This window comes from Podarcis pityusensis, assembly GCF_964106645.2.
Source record: "Podarcis pityusensis genome assembly, chromosome: 2".
NCBI lineage: Eukaryota > Metazoa > Chordata > Lepidosauria > Squamata > Lacertidae > Podarcis > Podarcis pityusensis.
The window spans coordinates 106730829-106748361 of NC_138029.1; the positions used below are offsets into that span (position 1 = coordinate 106730829).

Below are 17533 nucleotides of genomic sequence, written 5' to 3' on the forward strand. Positions count from 1 at the left end.
AGTTTGGATTTGATATCCTGCTTTATCACTACCCTAAGGAGTCTCCAAGCGGCTAACATTCTCCTTTCCCTTCCTCCCCCACAACAAACACTCTGTGAGGTGAGTGAGGCTGAGATACTTCAGAGAAGTGTGACTGGCCCAAGGTCACCCAGCAGCTGCATGTGGAGGAGCGGGGACGCGAACCCAGTTCACCAGATTATGAGTCTACCGCTCTTAACCACTACACCACACTGGCACCACACTGATAGATAGATAGATAGATAGATAGATAGATGATCAAGGAAGCTTGTAGAAGGGCATGAGTTCAGGTACTACCAGCATGACTTTGCCCTGCAACATAGAAAGCAATTGAAAATAATTTGCTTCAACACATGCAGAGTGCCTCTGCCACATGTTAACCACAGTCTAACACCATGCATCTGGGATCATGAATAGGGCTTTAAGGAAGGTTCGAACCCAAGCTTTTTTGGAAATTAGTCATTGATCAATAGGAGTTATACCACCATCACTTGCGCATGCACTGGCTTTTGGGAATATTTCTGGGCACAGGTCGCCACAGGGAGGTGTTGAGCGGAGACTGCAGAAAGTATCTTTTGTTGCCGAGCTGGTGCAGGTTCGGCCTTGCCTTGTTCCTACCAGTCCCTGATGTGTCTCGTTCAGGATGGGCCTTCCGGCATGACTTGTGCACAGCACGCGCCTAGGCATGCTGCCACACGCAGGCCCTCACCAAACACTGGCAGAGAATATACACACGCCAGTCACAGTCAGTCAAGAAAGCCTATATGGCACATGAGAAACTTGGTGTCACTACAGAATAAGCACACCCTGGCAGGGGTGCCAACTTGAATAAAATATTTTTGGGGGGGAGGGCAAGTAAACAGTGTTCGAAACTCCCATTGTTCCAGGCGCATTTTGCAACAGGGAATTTCATTAGCACGAGCGGTTTCTGAGCCCTGGGCGCGGTACCGCACCTAAGATTTCAGATTAAAACTGCAGAGGGGAAGGAAAGGAGGACCTTTTTCTGCCTCCCCACTTCCAGCTACTCTCTGAAGACTGGAGAAAAGACCCTCTTAAGAATATTAGGGGGTGGGGTGGACAGGGGAAGGACTAGACCACGTGAAAAATGAAGACAATGTTTTAGCTGCAGTTCATTCATTTCCAGCTTCGTATTCTTGTTATACAGTGGTACCTCTGGATGCGAACGGGATCCGTTCCGGAGGCCCATTCGCAACATCAAAAAGAGCGCAACCCACAGCGGCGTGTCTGCGCATGTGCGGGTTGTGATTCGTTGCTTCCACGCATGCGCGTGACGTCATTTTGCACTTCTGTGCATGCACAAGCGGCGAAACCCGGAAGTAACCCTTTCCAGTACTTCCGGGTCGCCGTGGGACGTAACCTGAAAGCACGTAACATGAAGCGGACGTAACATGAGGTATGACTGTATATTTAAAAAGCACACCTAGCCTTTCCACTGTTGCGCCCATAACCTAGGTTTAAGGAGCCACCTCTAGGATCTCAGGTAAACGTCTTTCTCATCACCTGCTACCTGGTTGGTCTAACTTACGAGATGCCAAGCTTTGAACCTAGGACCTTCCACATGCAAAACAGGTGGAATCCTGGAATCTTAGAACTCCAGCACTGGAAGGGACCACAATGGTCATCTAGTCAAAGCCCCCAGCAATGCAAGAAACTTTTGCCCAACATGGGGCTCAAACCCACAATCCTGAGTTTCATGCTCTACCGACTGAGCTATCCCAGCTGGCTCAGAGCACACCATGCATTTAAAACACATCCATCACAGGTTTAGAACACAGAACTTCCCCCAAAGAATATCAGGAACTGTGACCTCCTTGTAGTTCCCAGCACCCGTAACAATCTACAGTTCCTAAGATTCTTTTGTGTTACAAACCTAGGGTCCCCCAGGGTCCTGCAGGTGCGCAGAATTCAGGATTGTAGCGCTGCAACGGAAGGAGAAATTGCCCCAGCAAAAACAAAACCTTCTTTATAGGCAGATAAGGAGCATGGGAAAGCCCTTTACAGTCATACCTCATGTTACGTCCGCTTCATGTTACGTCCTTTCAGGTTACGTCCCGCGGCAACCCGGAAGTACCAGAAAATGGTTACTTTCGGGTTTCGCCGCTCGCGCATGCGCAGAGGGGCAAAATGACATCACGCACATGCGCAGAAGCGGCGAATCGCAACCCGTGCGTGCGCAGACAAGCCGCTGCAGGTTGCACTCATTTCATGTTGCGAACGGGCCTCCGGAACAGATCCTGTTCGCAACCAGAGGTACTACTGTATTTGGAAATGTGGTACTCTTGTTCAGTATGTAGTCAATGGAACTGAAACCACCTTCAGATTAGCAGGCAACCGCATGTAAAGAGACTGAGGGCTTGCCCACACTTCCGCTTGTCCCGCTGCTCTCCTCCGGAAAAGCTGATCTTTACTGCCAAATCGCAACAAATATCCATTTGGTTTTCTGCGGAATGGCTTTTGTTCTGATTCAGTGGCAAAGAGAGGGTTTTCCTGGTGAAAGGTGGTGCGGCAAATGGAAAACCACTCAGACCCGTGCTTTCCAGGCAAGGGCCAAAGCAGAACTGTGGACAAGCTGTTACACACCCAGGAATAACAACAACAACAACAACAACAACAACAACAACAACCATCCCCACAGGGATGTGTCCCAAGTCTGAGCACTTACCCCACAGAAGCAAGTAGAGAAGCAATGCCATGGGCAGCATGGGAAGTTTCAACCTGAAGAGAGAAAAAAGAAAACAGGTAGCTCAACAGGGTTGTCCCCTTTCTGCCTCCCTCAAAAAACATTGTGGATATATTACATACTAGTGGGAAGGAGCTCTGAAGGGCTAGGGCTTCATTCGTGAGGGGGAAATATCAGGCGTACAAATGGCTTGAGCAGGGGTAGGCAACCTAAGGCCCAGGGGCCAGATGCGGCCCAATCACCTTCTCAATCCGGCCTGCGGACGGTCCAGGAATCAGCGTGTTTTTACATGAGCAGAATGTGTCCTTTTATTTAAAATGCATCTCTAGGTTATTTGTGAGGCCTGCCTGGTGTTTTTACATGAGTAGAATGTATGCTTTTATTTAAAATGCATCTCTGAGTTACTTGTGGGGCATAGGAATTTGCTCATATTTTTTTTCAAAATATAGTCCAGCCCCCCACATGGTCTGAGGGACAGTGGTCCGGCCCACGGCTGAAAAAGGTTGCTGACCTTTGGGCTTGAATATAGGATGGGTGGGGTTAGGGTATGAGGCACAGAGCCCAGAAGCAGTCCTTCCCCCAAGCTGGTTCCCCTCCAGATGTTTGGAAGAACATCATCCCCAGTACAGGCAGCGTTTGGGGAAGATAGGTGCTGTAGTGTCCAAAACTTCTGAAGGGCACCAACTGGGCTAAGGGTGGCCCAGAGAAATATCTTCTAGAAGGCCTTGAGGCCTGATCCGGCGGGGGGGGGGGGAATCTGCCAATCTGGGCCCCATCTGCACTGTAAATCTAATGCAGTATCATACCGCTTTAAACAGTCATGGCTTCCCCCACAAAGAATTCTGGGAACTGTGGTTCGTTAAGGGCACTGTTGAGAGTTATTGGGAGACCCCCCCCTTCCCCTCAGAAAGCAACCATTCTCAAAGTGGCTTAAACGGTCAATCCCTCTTCCCAGGGAATTATTGTTTATGTGAGAGGAATGTTTAGGGAAGCTTTTAATGTTTGATGCATTACTGTATTTTAATATTTTGTTGGAAGCCGCCCAGAGTGGCTGGGGAAGCCCAGCCAGATGGGCGGGGTATAAATAAATTATTATTATTATTATTATTATTATTATTATTATTATTATTATTATGGGGGTCTCCTAACAAACCCTCAACATCCTTAGAATTCCCAGGATTCTTTGGGGGAAGTCATGACTACTTAAAGTGATGTCATGGTGCTTTAAATGTGTGGTGCAGATGGGCGCCATGTTTTTGGGTGGTTGTTTCCTTAACCCGCCTCCCCCCCCAAAGTTCAGACTAATTCACTGCTGGTCCACACGTGATTTTAAAATCTGTATGGATTTACATAAAGACACCTGCAAATTGTGTCATGTGGGCTTGTTTGTTTGTGCCCTCTGGGGAACAAATTCAGCAGGAATTTTACGTGTGAGAGGTAGAAGAAGAATTTGCAAGGCTGGGCATAAGCGGAAGTGGTCAAAGGAAAAGGCGGTTGTGTGTCCAAATGTTGAGGGAAGAGAAATCACATGAGAAGAAGGTTGGATCATGAGGAGGCAACCGAAGAGTAAGGCCGCATACGCAGCATACATTTAAAGCACCAAGAATCCCGGGAACTGTAGTTTGTTAGAGGCGCTGGGGACCGTAGCTCTGTGATAAACCACCGTTCTCAGGAGGGGAAAGCCATGTGCTTTGAATGTATGACGTATACACAGTTGTGAGGACTTAAAGGGTTTTTTTGGGAGGATGGGGGCAGCTGCAAGTTGTCCCTCTAAACCTGTGGTTCCCAACATGGGGCACATGCCCCACAGTGGGCAGTTTGATTTTTAAGGGGGGTAATTCGAGAATGAGTTATTAACAGTGAATGGCCTTTTAGGCTTCCTCCACGTGAATAGGAGTTCACTTTTTGAATAACAAGAATTATACGTCACGGGGAGGGGGGGCACCAGGATTTTAGAGATGCTTGGGAGGGGCATGGCCAAAGAAAAGGTTAGGAACCGCTGCTCTAGACACAGACCCCGCCACTTCCACCTCCAAAATTCCCTGCAGCTTGTGGAAAAAAAACACTCAGGAACTCCCCGACACCAAACTCTACATAGTTCCAAATTTCCACCACACACACAAACACACCCTTTCGAGCTACGTAGAAAGCACACAGCCATCACCTCTGTGACACCCTCGACAGCAGAAACCTCGTTCCTCCTGCCCTGGAGGCAGATTTGATGGGGGGGGGGGAATATTGTTCAAGCGGACACAGCGGCCCCCATCCTCCCGGCAGAGCCAGCTTCCTCGAGCTGCTCCTCAGAGATGCCCTTATAATACTCACCTCGGGGCTGGGGCTGCCCTGGCCTCTTCAGGTACTGATGCATCTGCTGCTGCTGCTGCAAATAAGGGGCACGGGAGATTTGGGGAGCGAGAAGCCGGGTCGATGTCTTCCGCTCTCCCTCGCTCGCCCCGACCCACCCACAGCCCTGCAAGAAAGTCCGCTCCTGCCCCGTCGACCAAGAGTCCCAAGTCTGCCGCTGTCCAAGCCGCGTGAGAACTCCGGCCGTGCGAACTTAACTGGCGGTGGGTAAAAATAACCCGGCTCTCCCCCAACCCCTCCTCTCTCAGTGTGGGCAAGCGGGGCTGGAGACTGATTTTTATTCAAATGGAGCCGGGACTCTGAAAGGGACTAACGGTCTCTAAGCTACGGGAATTGTCACAGCCTATTCTTTCTGCTCCGCGGCACACACAGCCTGCCCTGCTGCAAGCACAGGCCCAGGGCCGGCTCGCTGGAAGGGGTGAAAAAGGCTGGAGGATTCTTCCTCGGGGGGGAGACAAAAATACAAGGCCCCAGCGACCCTCCCAGTCCAGCCTCGCCTGCCTTGGGGAGATGGTTGTCTGTGAGGTGAAAGCTAGATACAGGAGGTGCGCGCACACACACACACCATACACCCCCCCAAAAAAGGAATCACAAGAACTGTAGTTTACCCTTCAGAGAACTACCGTTCCCAGCACCCTTAACAAAACACGGTTCCAAGGTTCTTGGGGTAGGTGGGTGTGCTTTAAATGTGTGGTGTATATGTAGCTTTTATATGCCTGTTGTCTTTGCCCATGGAGTTTTCTTGGCAGGGATACTGGAGTGGCTTGCCGGTTCCTGCTCCAGGTGGATCACGTTTGGTTGAAACTCTTCACTATGACCTGTCCATCTTGGATGGAGTGCTCACTGGAAGGACAGATCCTGAAGCTGAGGCTCCAATACTTTGGCCACCTCATGAGAAGAGAAGACTCCCTGGAAAAGACCCTGATGTTGGGAAAGATGGAGAGCACAAGGAGAAGGGGACGACAGAGGACGAGATGGTTGGACAGTGTTCTCAAAGCTACCAGCATGAGTTTGACCAAGCTGTGGGAGGCAGTGGAAGACAGGAGTGCCTGGCGTGCTCTGGTCCATGGGGTCACAAAGAGTCGGACACGACTAAACGACTAAACAACAACAATATGTAACTTTAGTCTAAAATCTGACTTTTTCTGGGTGAGGGTTTGGTCTCTCACTGCACCTGCCAGTTGCCACAGCTCTGCTGAGGGAAACTTGCAGATATCAGGAGTGGCTAGAATTGTGCCCATTGCTCATTTCTGCTCCAGTCTGCTCAGCGTAAGAATGAGGGTCAAACTTGATTCGGTTTGCATTTAAAGGAGAACCTACTTCATTTGCAGTTTCCGAAACAATTCGCGAACTGAAACAACCTTCGCCTTGGAAATTCGTATGTCTCCAAATTTTGCAGCTGTCTAGCCAAGGAATACACGGGGGGGCAGGGGGGGGAATGCATGGGCTGGGGCAACATGTGCATAAAAATGCATACATACAAAACTAGGGGAAATTGCTTTGCAAAAATGTGTATAATAGGCACAATTTCACAGGCAAGTATATCAGGATAAATTTGCACTCAAATGCCAGTGAATTTTCCCGGGGGCCTTTGAAAGCAAAACAGCAAAGCGTTTTGCAGAACTGAGCTTAAGGCTGGAAAAAATGAAGAAATGAGAGAAACGAAGGTTGACAGATTTACCCATCCCTAGTTCATAGAGAAGCTCACTGCCCCTTGAACGGCATGCTAAACAAGATCAACACCCCAGATTGCCGGTCCCCTGGCTGGGACAAGAGTTCACGGCCTGGTAGCCAAGGGAGCCCGTAGCGGCCGCTGCCGAGAAAAGAAAGCTGAGCACACAGCGCTGGCTTGGCCCGAAATTGGAAGCTGTGGGGACAAAAGAGGTGGCCAAGCCCATGCCTTGCCCAGCCACAGTCCGTTCCCAGGGAGCCTGGCAGCAGCCCGGCAGGAATGCACTTGTTGTGTCTTGCACCAGGCTTTCTCATAAAAGCACCAAGAATAGCTTATCCTCTCCCATTCTAAGCAACTCTCCCTGCCCAGCCTCCCTTCGGCTTTGATGGGATGCTTCCCTTTCACAGAGGGGGCAGGGTGGGAAACAGCCAGTGGCTCCCACCCCCCACCCACCCCTTTACGGCCTTCATCAATGGCTTCTCCAGGCAGAAAAGCAGAGCTATTCCTGAAGCTGGGCTTTTAAAATATATATTCTCCCTTGGCGCTGGGTTGCCAGGGGCTATTCCTCCTGCTCTGCACTGAGGATGGGGAGTATAAAGCGTGGAATGGGGGCAAAAGTCCAGAGAGCCAGGAACCATAGCCTCCCCCGAAGACAAAAACAGGGGTTTGGCAATGAACACCGAGAGCAGGCCAAGCCGTCGTGTGGGCTATGCATTTCCACCATGTGAGGGCATGCCTGCGGATCAGGTAGCCAGCTGATGTACTCAGCAGCATCATGTGCTCCACCAGCAGAAATTAAATGGACAGGCCCTTTTATTAATGTGTAGCAACAGGATTATCCCCCACCCCCGTTAATGATACAGAAACTCTGCCAGCAATTAAGTGGTGGCCACACCTAAGAGAGGGGGTCTCAGGTTCTTTTATCTTTTCATTAGTTGTTGCTGCTCACCTGTGAAGGTATGCAAACAGCCTAGACTCCCTGCCCTGCTGGGCTTCCATCATCATCATCATCATCATAATTTATTATTTATACCCCGCCCATCTGGCTGGGTTTCCCCAGCCACTCTGGGCAGCTTCCAACAAAATGCACACGTCCTGATCAACTCAATCATGGACATACCAAAATTATTAGGGTACACTGAGCCAGGTATCTTGATAGCTGAGACATGCTGATTACTGTACTGCAGACACTGCATTTTTACATTTCTCCCCCAAAATGGAGTGTATCCCCCAAGGGTTAAGTTGATCCTACACTAGCTAGATACAGTGGACGCTTGGGTTGCGAACGTGATCCATGCGAGAGGCAAGTTTGAAACCCGCAGTGTTTGCAACCCGCAGCGCTGCGTCTAAGCATGCAAAGCGTGATTTAGCGCTTCTGCGCATGTACGAGTGCCAAAACCCGGAAGTAACCTGTTCCAGTACTTCTGGGTTTTGGCGCATCCATAAACTGAAAACGCGTAACCCGAAGCGTCTGTAACCCGAGGTATGACTGTAATGGGAAATTTATACCAGAGAAGTCTGGTGTCTGGTTCTATCCTACAAACAGGAGACTCCGAGGATATGGTTAACCTATTTCCAGGCCCCACAAGACAACTGAAATTTCATTACACACGTAGCACGAGACACTCAGGCTGCTAGACTAGGGACTTGGCCACACTTCTGCCTAGAAAGCATGAGTCTGAGAGGTTTTCCATTTGCCCTTGCCACTTTCCCCAGGAAAACCTGCTCTTTGGCGCTGAACTGGAACAAACATCCATCCGCAGGAAAACCAAATGCACGATTGCTCCAATTCAGCAGTAAAGTTCAGGACAAGTATGGATGAGTGCCTAAGTTCAACTCTTCATCCTCTCAGCCCGGTGTAAAAAAAAAATCAAATGACTTCATAGACAAAATACATCAAAAGCCGAAGGGCGGAGGGGCAGCTCCTTTTATAATCCATGGCCCAAATTGTCAGATCTGGGTTGTAGAGCCAGAGATTTCATGTAGTCCCAGTTGAGAAGCCCACCTCAAAGTAGGGGGCTGCACATGTTTCTGCACTACAAAAAGAATCTGAACCAACAGAAATGAAATTCAGTGACTCCCATCAATTATACAAATTAAACATAATTGCCCTACTCTTTGAACTGTTTTAAATTGGCTCAGAATGCAACTAATGAAAACTGTAGTTTTAGAAGGGTTTTTTAATTTTATTTTTAAAACTATGATCTGAGACTTTGTCCTTGTAGCAGTGGCTTGGTGAAAAATAGGCCACATTATTATTATTATTATTATTATTATTATTATTATTATTTGCCTTGTCTTCTCTGTGATTGCAACTAAAAATGTTAGATCCACCTCAAGGGGAAAGTCAACTGGTGTGAGTTGCAAGAACTGACTTTCTGCTGTCTTCTTGTGATAGAGTGACTCTTTTAGCAGTGGCAAGATTTGCTTTGGCAGCTTCGAAAAGTCTTTTTTCCCTTTTACTCTTTTATAATGTGATGAACAATATATATATATATATATATATAGAGAGAGAGAGAGAGAGAGAGAGAGATAGCATTTTTGGTGTGTGTGATTATTGTTAATGATTGCTTTCTTATTTTCTGTTGTGACCAATGTCTGAAAGAATAAAAGATAGACAGACAGACTGGCCTCTATGTGCTTATTTTGCATAATTTATTCTTTGAGCTGTGGGGCATGGAAAAGAACTATGTAGACTCCTCACACCCCAACTTTTGACAACTGAAAATCTCCAATTTGAGCAGGCACCGCCCAAACACTTGCAAGTCTAACTTCATTGCCTTGAGGGCTAGAAACTTGCTGCCTAAAAAAACACACACACAAAAACTGAAAGCTGAGTTAAGGTTTTTGAATTGCGTGCCAATTTCCAGTTATCACTGGAACCCTGCATTGTTCTAAAAAGCAGCCTGGTACTTGACTGGGATCCTTACTCTTAATAAGTCCTGAAGGCAAAGTTTAGCTAGAAAAACTCTCTCTCTCTCTCTCTCTCTCTCTCTCTCACACACACACACACACACACACGTGTGTCTCTTCCACAGAGCACATCTACTAATATTCTCTCCCTCCCCATTTTTTTGGGCAAACAACCAACACCCACCTTCTCCCATTAAACATGCCAGAATAGAACCATCCCAATTATAGCAAGTGGGGGTTTTTGTGTGTGTGTGTGTCAAACTCAGCTCTTGAGGTCCTCCAAGCAGCTTAGCTGAGCAGAAATCTCAGGATCTGCTGCTTCTTACCCTTCGGCCTATGCTAAGAAACGGATAGCTTGCAAATAAGCTCCCTTTTTTTTGCATTCAGTCCGTCACCTTCCAGCCACCCACCCCGTTGCAAAATAAAATAAAATAACTAGTTACAGGTAGGTAGCCGTGTCAAAACAAAATTTTAAAAAATCCTTCCAGTAGCACCTTAGAGACCAACTAAGTTTGTTATTGGCATGAGCTTTCATGTGCACACACACTTCTTCAGATCAGAAATAAAATAACTAGACGGCCTTCGCACCCACCCCTCCTTGCCTGGCAGCAGACGGCTGTCTGTTGGGCTTGGAGTGCAGAAGGAAGCCCAGAGTTCTTGCTTGTCAATTTGCCAGGCCTGGGGAATTGGGAGAGAGAAGGGCCCGACTCCTACCTGTTCATGTGTCCCTGCTGCGGTTCTGGGCCTTGGGCAGGCAGCTAGTGCAGTACTGCACCCCTGGCCAATTTGGGCACATGGGCAGCCCGCACACAAACTCTCCGTGCTCAGTTTCCTTCTCTCTCTCTCTCGCACACATACACACACACACACCTCAAGAGCTGGGCTGTGCTTCCCTGCAGAAAGCTCCCAGGCAGCTCCTCCTCCCTTCGTGCGGTGCCAGGCGATGGGTGGGAGGGAGAGAGGGGAGGGCTCAGCCCTGCTTTTTGCAGCTCAGCCAAGGTAAGGCAACGGGCCAGGTGGAGGCGCTCCCCTCCCAGCTAGGGAGTGGCGTCATGCCACACAGAAGTATGAGGTGACCTAAGCCAGCGAGGCCCGGCCCGGCTGCTGTAGTCACTGCAGAGAACTCGGGTGGGAGGCAGGTGTGCAGGTGTCTGAGCTGAACTGGGCCCCACGGTGGGCTTGCCCAGCATCCTAAAGCAGTGGATTTGCTTCACAACGCAACAGATATGAAGAGCAGAGCAGGTAGGAGCTCACAGGTTCAGCTCATGCCCTGCTTGCAGGTTCCAAACAGGCATCGAGTCCAACCCCCTGCCAAACTTGACATGAGCCAACAGTGAGATGCGGCAGCTAAAAAAGCCGATGCATTTCTGGGCTGCATCAATAGGAGTATAGCATCTAGATCAAGGGAAGTAATAGTTCCACTGTATTCTGCTCTGGTCAGACCTCACCAGGAGTACTGTGTCCAGTTCTGGGCACCACAGTTCAAGAAGGACACTGACAAACTGGAACGTGTCCAGAGGAGGGCAACCAAAATGGTCAAAGGCCTGGAAACGATGCCTTATGAGGAACGGCTAAGGGAGCTGGGCATGTTTAGCCTGGAGAAGAGGAGGTTAAGGGGTGATATGATAGCCATGTTCAAATATATAAAAGGATGTCACCTAGAGGAGGGAGAAAGGTTGTTTTCTGCTGCTCCAGAGAAGCGGACACGGAGCAATGGATCCAAACTACAAGAAAGAAGATTCCACCTAAACATTAGGAAGAACTTCCTGACAGTAAGAGCTGTTCGACAGTGGAATTTGCTGCCAAGGAGTGTGGTGGAGTCTCCTTCTTTGGAGGTCTTTAAGCAGAGGCTTGACAACCATATGTCAGAAGTGCTCTGATGGTGTTTCCTGCTTGGCAGGGGGTTGGACTCGATGGCCCTTGTGGTCTCTTCCAACTCTATGATTCTATGATTCTATGATCTGGTTGAACAGGTGCTCAGGACAGTTTCTCTGGCTGGCAAATGGGCCAAACAGTTGGCAAACTCTGGCCTAGGTAAAGGGGTAAAAGGGACCCCTGACCATTAGGTCCAGTCGTGGCCGACTCTGGGGTTGCGGAGCTCATCTCGCTTTATTGGCCGAGGGAGCCGGCGTACAGCTTCTGGGTCATGTGGCCAGCATGACTAAGCCGCTTCTGGCGAACCAGAGCAGTGCACAGAAACGCCATTTACCTTCCCGCCGGAGCGGTACCTATTTATCTACTTGCACTTTGACGTGCTTTCGAACTGCTAGGAGGGCAGGAGCAGGGACCGAGCAACGGGAGCTCACCCCGTCGTGGGGATTTGAACTGCCGACCTTCTGATCAGCAAGTCCTAGGCTCTGTGGTTTAACACACAGCGCCATCTGCATCCCTGGCCTACTCACAAACATATTATAGACCAGCCGTTCTCAACCTTGGGTCTTCAGATGCTGTCGGACTACAACTCCCATCATCCCAAGCAAGTTGGACCAGCAGTAAGGGATGATGGGAGTTATAGTCCGACAGCGTCCAGGAACCCCCAGGTTATCGAGAAAGTCCGTCCACTCATACATTGGATGTGTGCTGTGAAGCTGAGGTACGTGCATATTACAGTGGTACCTCGGGTTACATACGCTTCAGGTTACAGACTCCGCTAACCCAGAAATATTACCTCGGGTTAAGAACTTTGCTTCAGGATGAGAACAGAAATCGTGCTCTGGTGGCGCAGCGACAGCAGGAGGCCCCATTAGCTAAAGTGGTGCTTCAGGTTAAGAACAGTTTCAGGTTAAGAACAGACTTTCAGAACGAATTAAGTTCTTAACCCGAGGTACCACTGTATCCGGTTACAGGCAACTGCTGCAAAAGCAATTGGGAAACCTGTAACAATTTCCACTGGGCGAGGGCATGTATTGAACCTGTGGCTTTCTGGACCTTCTTGTATACAAAGTGTCTGCTCTGCCGCTGAGATACAGCCCTCCCCTGTATGAGGAAGGCGTTCTTGCTACTGCCAGAAGAGTTTCTTTCTTTACATAACTCACAATGATTAAAGCTGACAAACGGCGGCTGCCATATTCATCATGTAACAGCTCCAAGAAGGTCCAGCCCAGGATATTTCGTTGCCTGGGGTGAGAGACAAGATGGTGCCCGTCCCACAACTCCATGTACAAAACCAGCTTGGCTGGCAACCGACTCCGAAGGCAGCGGGTTAGATTGGTGGTCACAGGAACAGGCCACATAGAGCCAGTGTGAAGTGACGTACGCAAATCAAGTCAATTTAAATCAGCAAGAGAAAAGGCTGGTTTAAATAAATCAGATTAAATGAACTATTTAAATCAGGTTCCCCACTGATATATTTTCATATGTTACCTAGGCAACGGTGCAGCTATGGCCAGAAAATCACGTTAAGAGTTGCAAGGACACAACTCCTTTTAACGTCAAGGTCAATGCGTTCCCTTGTGGGAAATCTTGAGGGAGGGGTCACATGCCACAAATGGTTGGGTCCAAAGACAAAAAATGGCCACCATCTTATTCTGTCTCTTCTGCCAACCTCTTCTTTCTCAACGTGGTTTTCCACTTCTCTTCCCTGTGTGACAATTTGTGTGAAAGGTACCTCCCTCCCCACCAGGGCCCATCTATCCTATACATATATTCAAAGTAGTATCATGATGCAGTGGTACCTCAGGTTAAGTACTTAATTTGTTCCGGAGATCTGTTCTTAACCTGAAACTGTTCTTAACCTGAAGCACCACTTTAACTAATAGGGCCTCCCGCTGCTGCCGCACCGCAGGAGCATGATTTCTGTTCTCATCCTGAAGCAAAGTTCTTAATCCGAGGTACTATTTCTGGGTTAGTGGAGTCTGTAACCTGAAGCGTATATAACCCGAAGTGTATGTAACCTGAGGTACAACTGTGCTTTAAATAAGCATGGGGTCCCTCAAAGTTCCCTGGGAACTGAAGTTTGTTAAGGGTGCTGAGAAACCCTCCCATTCCCCTCAGAGGCCGACGATTCTCAAAAACGGTTCAACAACAATTTCCTTTTCCCAAGGAACTCTGGGAATTGTTGTGTTTTAACTTGTTGTGACTCATCTTGCGACCTAAAGGGAAAGGGTAGATAATAAATCAAATCAATAATAATTAATACGAATAGCAATATTTGCAGTGAAATGCTCACACGCCCCACTCGGTCTCATCTCAGGCTGCAGACACGCAATACATTCAAAGCATTTTTTAAGCAAAGAGCCTCCAAAGGCTCTTGGGAACTGTAGTTTACCCCTCACACAGAACTACAATTCCTAGCACCCTTAAACTACAGTTCCCAAGGTTCTTCAGGGAAGGGAATGTGCTTTAAATGTGTGGTTTTTACACAGCCCCAGACTGTGCGTATCTCCTTTCATAGGAATGTGCTACAGCTCTGAGCTACTCATTTTAGGCAGCATTAAAAAAAAAAAATCTTCCATATATACTGAAATTGAGAGTTACTGATAAAAAATATCTTGCAGAAGGGGTAGCTCTGTTAAGCCTCTTGCTGCAAAAATACCACCTTATCAACTAACAGATTTGTGGCATAAGATTTCATGGACTACAGCCCACTCCCCCTATATCTGATGAAACCTTATGCCACAACGAAACTGGTAGTCCTTAAGGCGCCAGCCACAAGTTCCTTTGTTGACTTTGCTCAAAAACAGCATGTTTACCTCGGAGGTCGAGCACGACAGCTACTTTTTGAGGGCCACCATAAGCAGTATCTCAGCAAAAGGATTGTAGTGAGACGTATAAAGGTAAAGGTAAAGGGACCCCTGACCATTAGGTCCAGTCGTGGCCGACTCTGGGGTTGCGGCGCTCATCTCGCTTTATTGGCCAAGGGAGCCGGCGTACAGCTTCCGGGTCATGTGGCCAGCATGACTAAGCCGCTTCTGGTGAATCAGAGCAGCGCACGGAAACGCCGTTTACCTTCCCGCCGGAGTGGTACCTATTTATCTACTTGCATTTTGATGTGCTTTCGAACTGCTAGGTTGGCAGGAGCAGGGATTGAGAAACGGGAGCTCACCCCGTCGCAGGGATTCGAACCGCCGACCTTCCGATCGGCAAGTCCTAGACTCTGTGGTTTAATCCACAGCGCCACCCGTGTCCCTTAAGTATAACTTGGTGCATATGTACTTTTGCACAACACGCGACTCTCTCCATGCAAAGGTGAGCAAGCGAGAGTCTAAACATGTTCACAGGTTGGAAATGTAGTGGTGAAGCAGGTTAGGTGGCTCAGCTTCCAGAGAGCCCCCTTGAGGAATGGCATGGAACTGCACCTGCCTTTCTAGCATACTTCAATGTCAAAGGTCACCCTTTTCTGTATTTCATCAATAAAATTGATCAAAATTCCTCAGCTGGAAAAATACAAATTCTCATATCAGAAAGACTGGATGATGATTGGCTTTTAACTGTAGCAGCTCTGGAGGAACCTCAATCTGCTTCATTTGAAAATGTTATTCATCCTTCAAGACCCAGATTGCAAATTACATTTTTTGTTTGTAAAGGAAAGGGGAAAGAGAGAAAAACGTATAGCGGGAAATGGATTGGTGACATCTCCAATTTTTCCTCTGCAACCATGAGAGCTAATCAATGCTTTAAAACAGGCTTCCTCAAACTTGGCCCTCCAGATCTTTTGAGACTCCAATTCTCATCATCCCTGACCATTGTTCCTGCTTGCTAGGGATTATGGGAGTTGTTGGCCAAAGACATCTGGAGGGCTGCGTTTGAGGAAGCCTGCTTTAAAACAAAACCCCCTGAGATTTTCGTGATAATATAAGCAAGGATGCGGGTGGCGCTGTGGGTTAAACCACAGAGCCTAGGACTTGCCGATCAAAAGGTTGGTGGTTCAAATCCCCGTGACGGGTTGAGCTCCTGTTGCTCGGTCCCTGCTCCTGCCAACCTAGCAGTTCGAAAGCACGTCAAAGTGCAAGTAGATAAATAGGTACCACTCCAGCGGGAAGGTAAACGGTGTTTCCGTGCGCTGCTCTGGTTCTCCAGAAGTGGCTTAGTCATGCTGGCCACATGACTCGGAAGCTGTACACCAGCTCCCTCGGCCAATAAAGCGAGATGAGCACCACAACTCCAGAGTTGGTCACGACTAGACTTAATGGTCAGGGGTCCCTTTACCTTTACTGTGCTTGAGCAGCAAACCTGTAGACTCAGGGTGCAGTTCCAGTAGTTAATTTCAAAGTTTAACCATGTAGACTGACTTCTGGGTTGGCGCCTCTGGCAATGGCGGATTTCCTCTGATCGGGAGGAACCCGCTCCGTGGAAAACAGGGTCTGAACCGCCACGGCGAGGCGGAGACCCATCAAAAACCACAGGCGGGAGAAGCCTGTGGATGTGGGATTCGGCTGGCACCTTTGCGCCCCCTCCACTCACGGGGAAACCCTGTTTTGGGGATCCGGAGCGACGTGGGGTGAGTGGCGCGGTGCTTTGAATCGACTTCTTCTTTCACAGAGTGAAGCCACATTACTGTTGCCGGAGAGCGCTGACTTTTTCCTGTGGACAATTGGATTTCAAACAACTGCCCGTGAGTAGAACGGAAAATTGGACTGTGAAATTTCTTAATTAGGCACCGAAAGTGGGAAGGTCTAAACAGGAAGTCCGCCTTCCGCTTCTGTAGATAGACTGAAGCAAAGACACGGCAAGCTAGAGTTCAGAAAGTCGTTTGTAAAGGACTAAATTTTCATCATTTAAAATTACTGAACCCCCCTTGGAAGCAGGAGAAGAGGGGGGAACCTTTTTTAGACTGTTTAAACCTGCAGAAGAAAGAGTAAAGAAAGGTAATTTTCCACCGTCTTGAACCTGGGAGCGGGGTGTCAAGACAGACGTTTTGGAGAAGCTCATTGACTATGGACAAACGTTTTTGACAGATAGTTAAAAGAACAGAAACATATTGATTCCATTGTTCCCTTTCGCTTTTAAAAGGAACAAAATATTTACAAAATATCTGAAAAAGGAAAACTTTGTTGCTAAATCTGCCTTTAAAAAAAAAAGGGGAAAAAAGATGGATACAAATAGAAATTGTTTCCCCTAGAGGGAGCTTGTGAAACTGTTATTAAAGTCGAATTGGGGAGTTTTGCAGCTGTAAAAGATTAAAGATCGTGGGACCAGACTTCAACCTTGAACAAGAATGTGCTCAGAGGCTCTGGTGCTTGCCTTTTGCAAGACAAGTGCTTTATTGGAACAGTTACATGAGAAAATGGATTTGATGACAGTTGTGATAGGAAATTTTGGACAGGCAGTGGGTACCTATATAGAACCCACTCAGGAATTAATCCAGGAATGTGCTTTGACAGATGAGATGAGGGAGGAGGCTGTTGCTGGACTTCGGGTGGCAGAGATGGAGGGAGCTGTGGCCCAGCAGGAACATGAGTCGTTGGATTTGATGAATGAACCTGGAAAAAGTCAGATTTGGAGAGATGGAGTTCTGCTTGGTTTGGAGATGGGGGGCTGCATGGACCCCCCTATGCAGAGATGTTTTGACTTTTCAAGTCTGGCTTTAGGCCGGGGGGAGCTCGGAGTTGTGGGGGCCCCTAATTTTGGAGGGGCCTTGAAACATGCCTTTAAATACCACATGGATTTCAGTGTTGACTATGGAAAAGGGGCTGACTTGTTGAGAAGGGACAAAAATATTGTCAAGTTGGAGTCTCCCAGAGTGAAAGGAGCAGAAGACAAAGTAAAGTACAGGTATAAACATGAAGAAGACCTGCGGAAGGGACATGGAAAAGACTTAAGAGCCTCGGATATAAGGTCACCAGGTTGATGGACTAGATGGATGGGATAGAAAGGACTGACAAAACCCGAGACCAGGAGAAGAGACGATGGATGAAGATTGGAAG

At 48.2% G+C, this 17533-nt stretch overlaps 1 protein-coding gene across 3 annotated transcripts in view; it reads right to left on the minus strand.

Moving 5' to 3' along the window:
• LOC308471543 (laminin subunit beta-1-like) overlaps nt 1–10605 on the minus strand; it is a 68994-nt gene extending 58389 nt beyond the window's left edge. The window contains exons 1-2 of one of the 3 annotated variants that reach the window (XM_080995591.1): nt 10539–10605; nt 2702–2754 (exon numbers count right to left, since the gene is read on the minus strand). In XM_080995591.1, coding sequence (XP_080851717.1) covers nt 2702–2741 — 40 coding nt within the window. In that variant the 5' untranslated portion in view covers nt 2742–2754; nt 10539–10605. The other 2 variants (XM_080995589.1, XM_080995590.1) reach the window with 2 other exon arrangements.
• Between the last annotated feature and the right edge of the window lie 6928 nt (nt 10606–17533).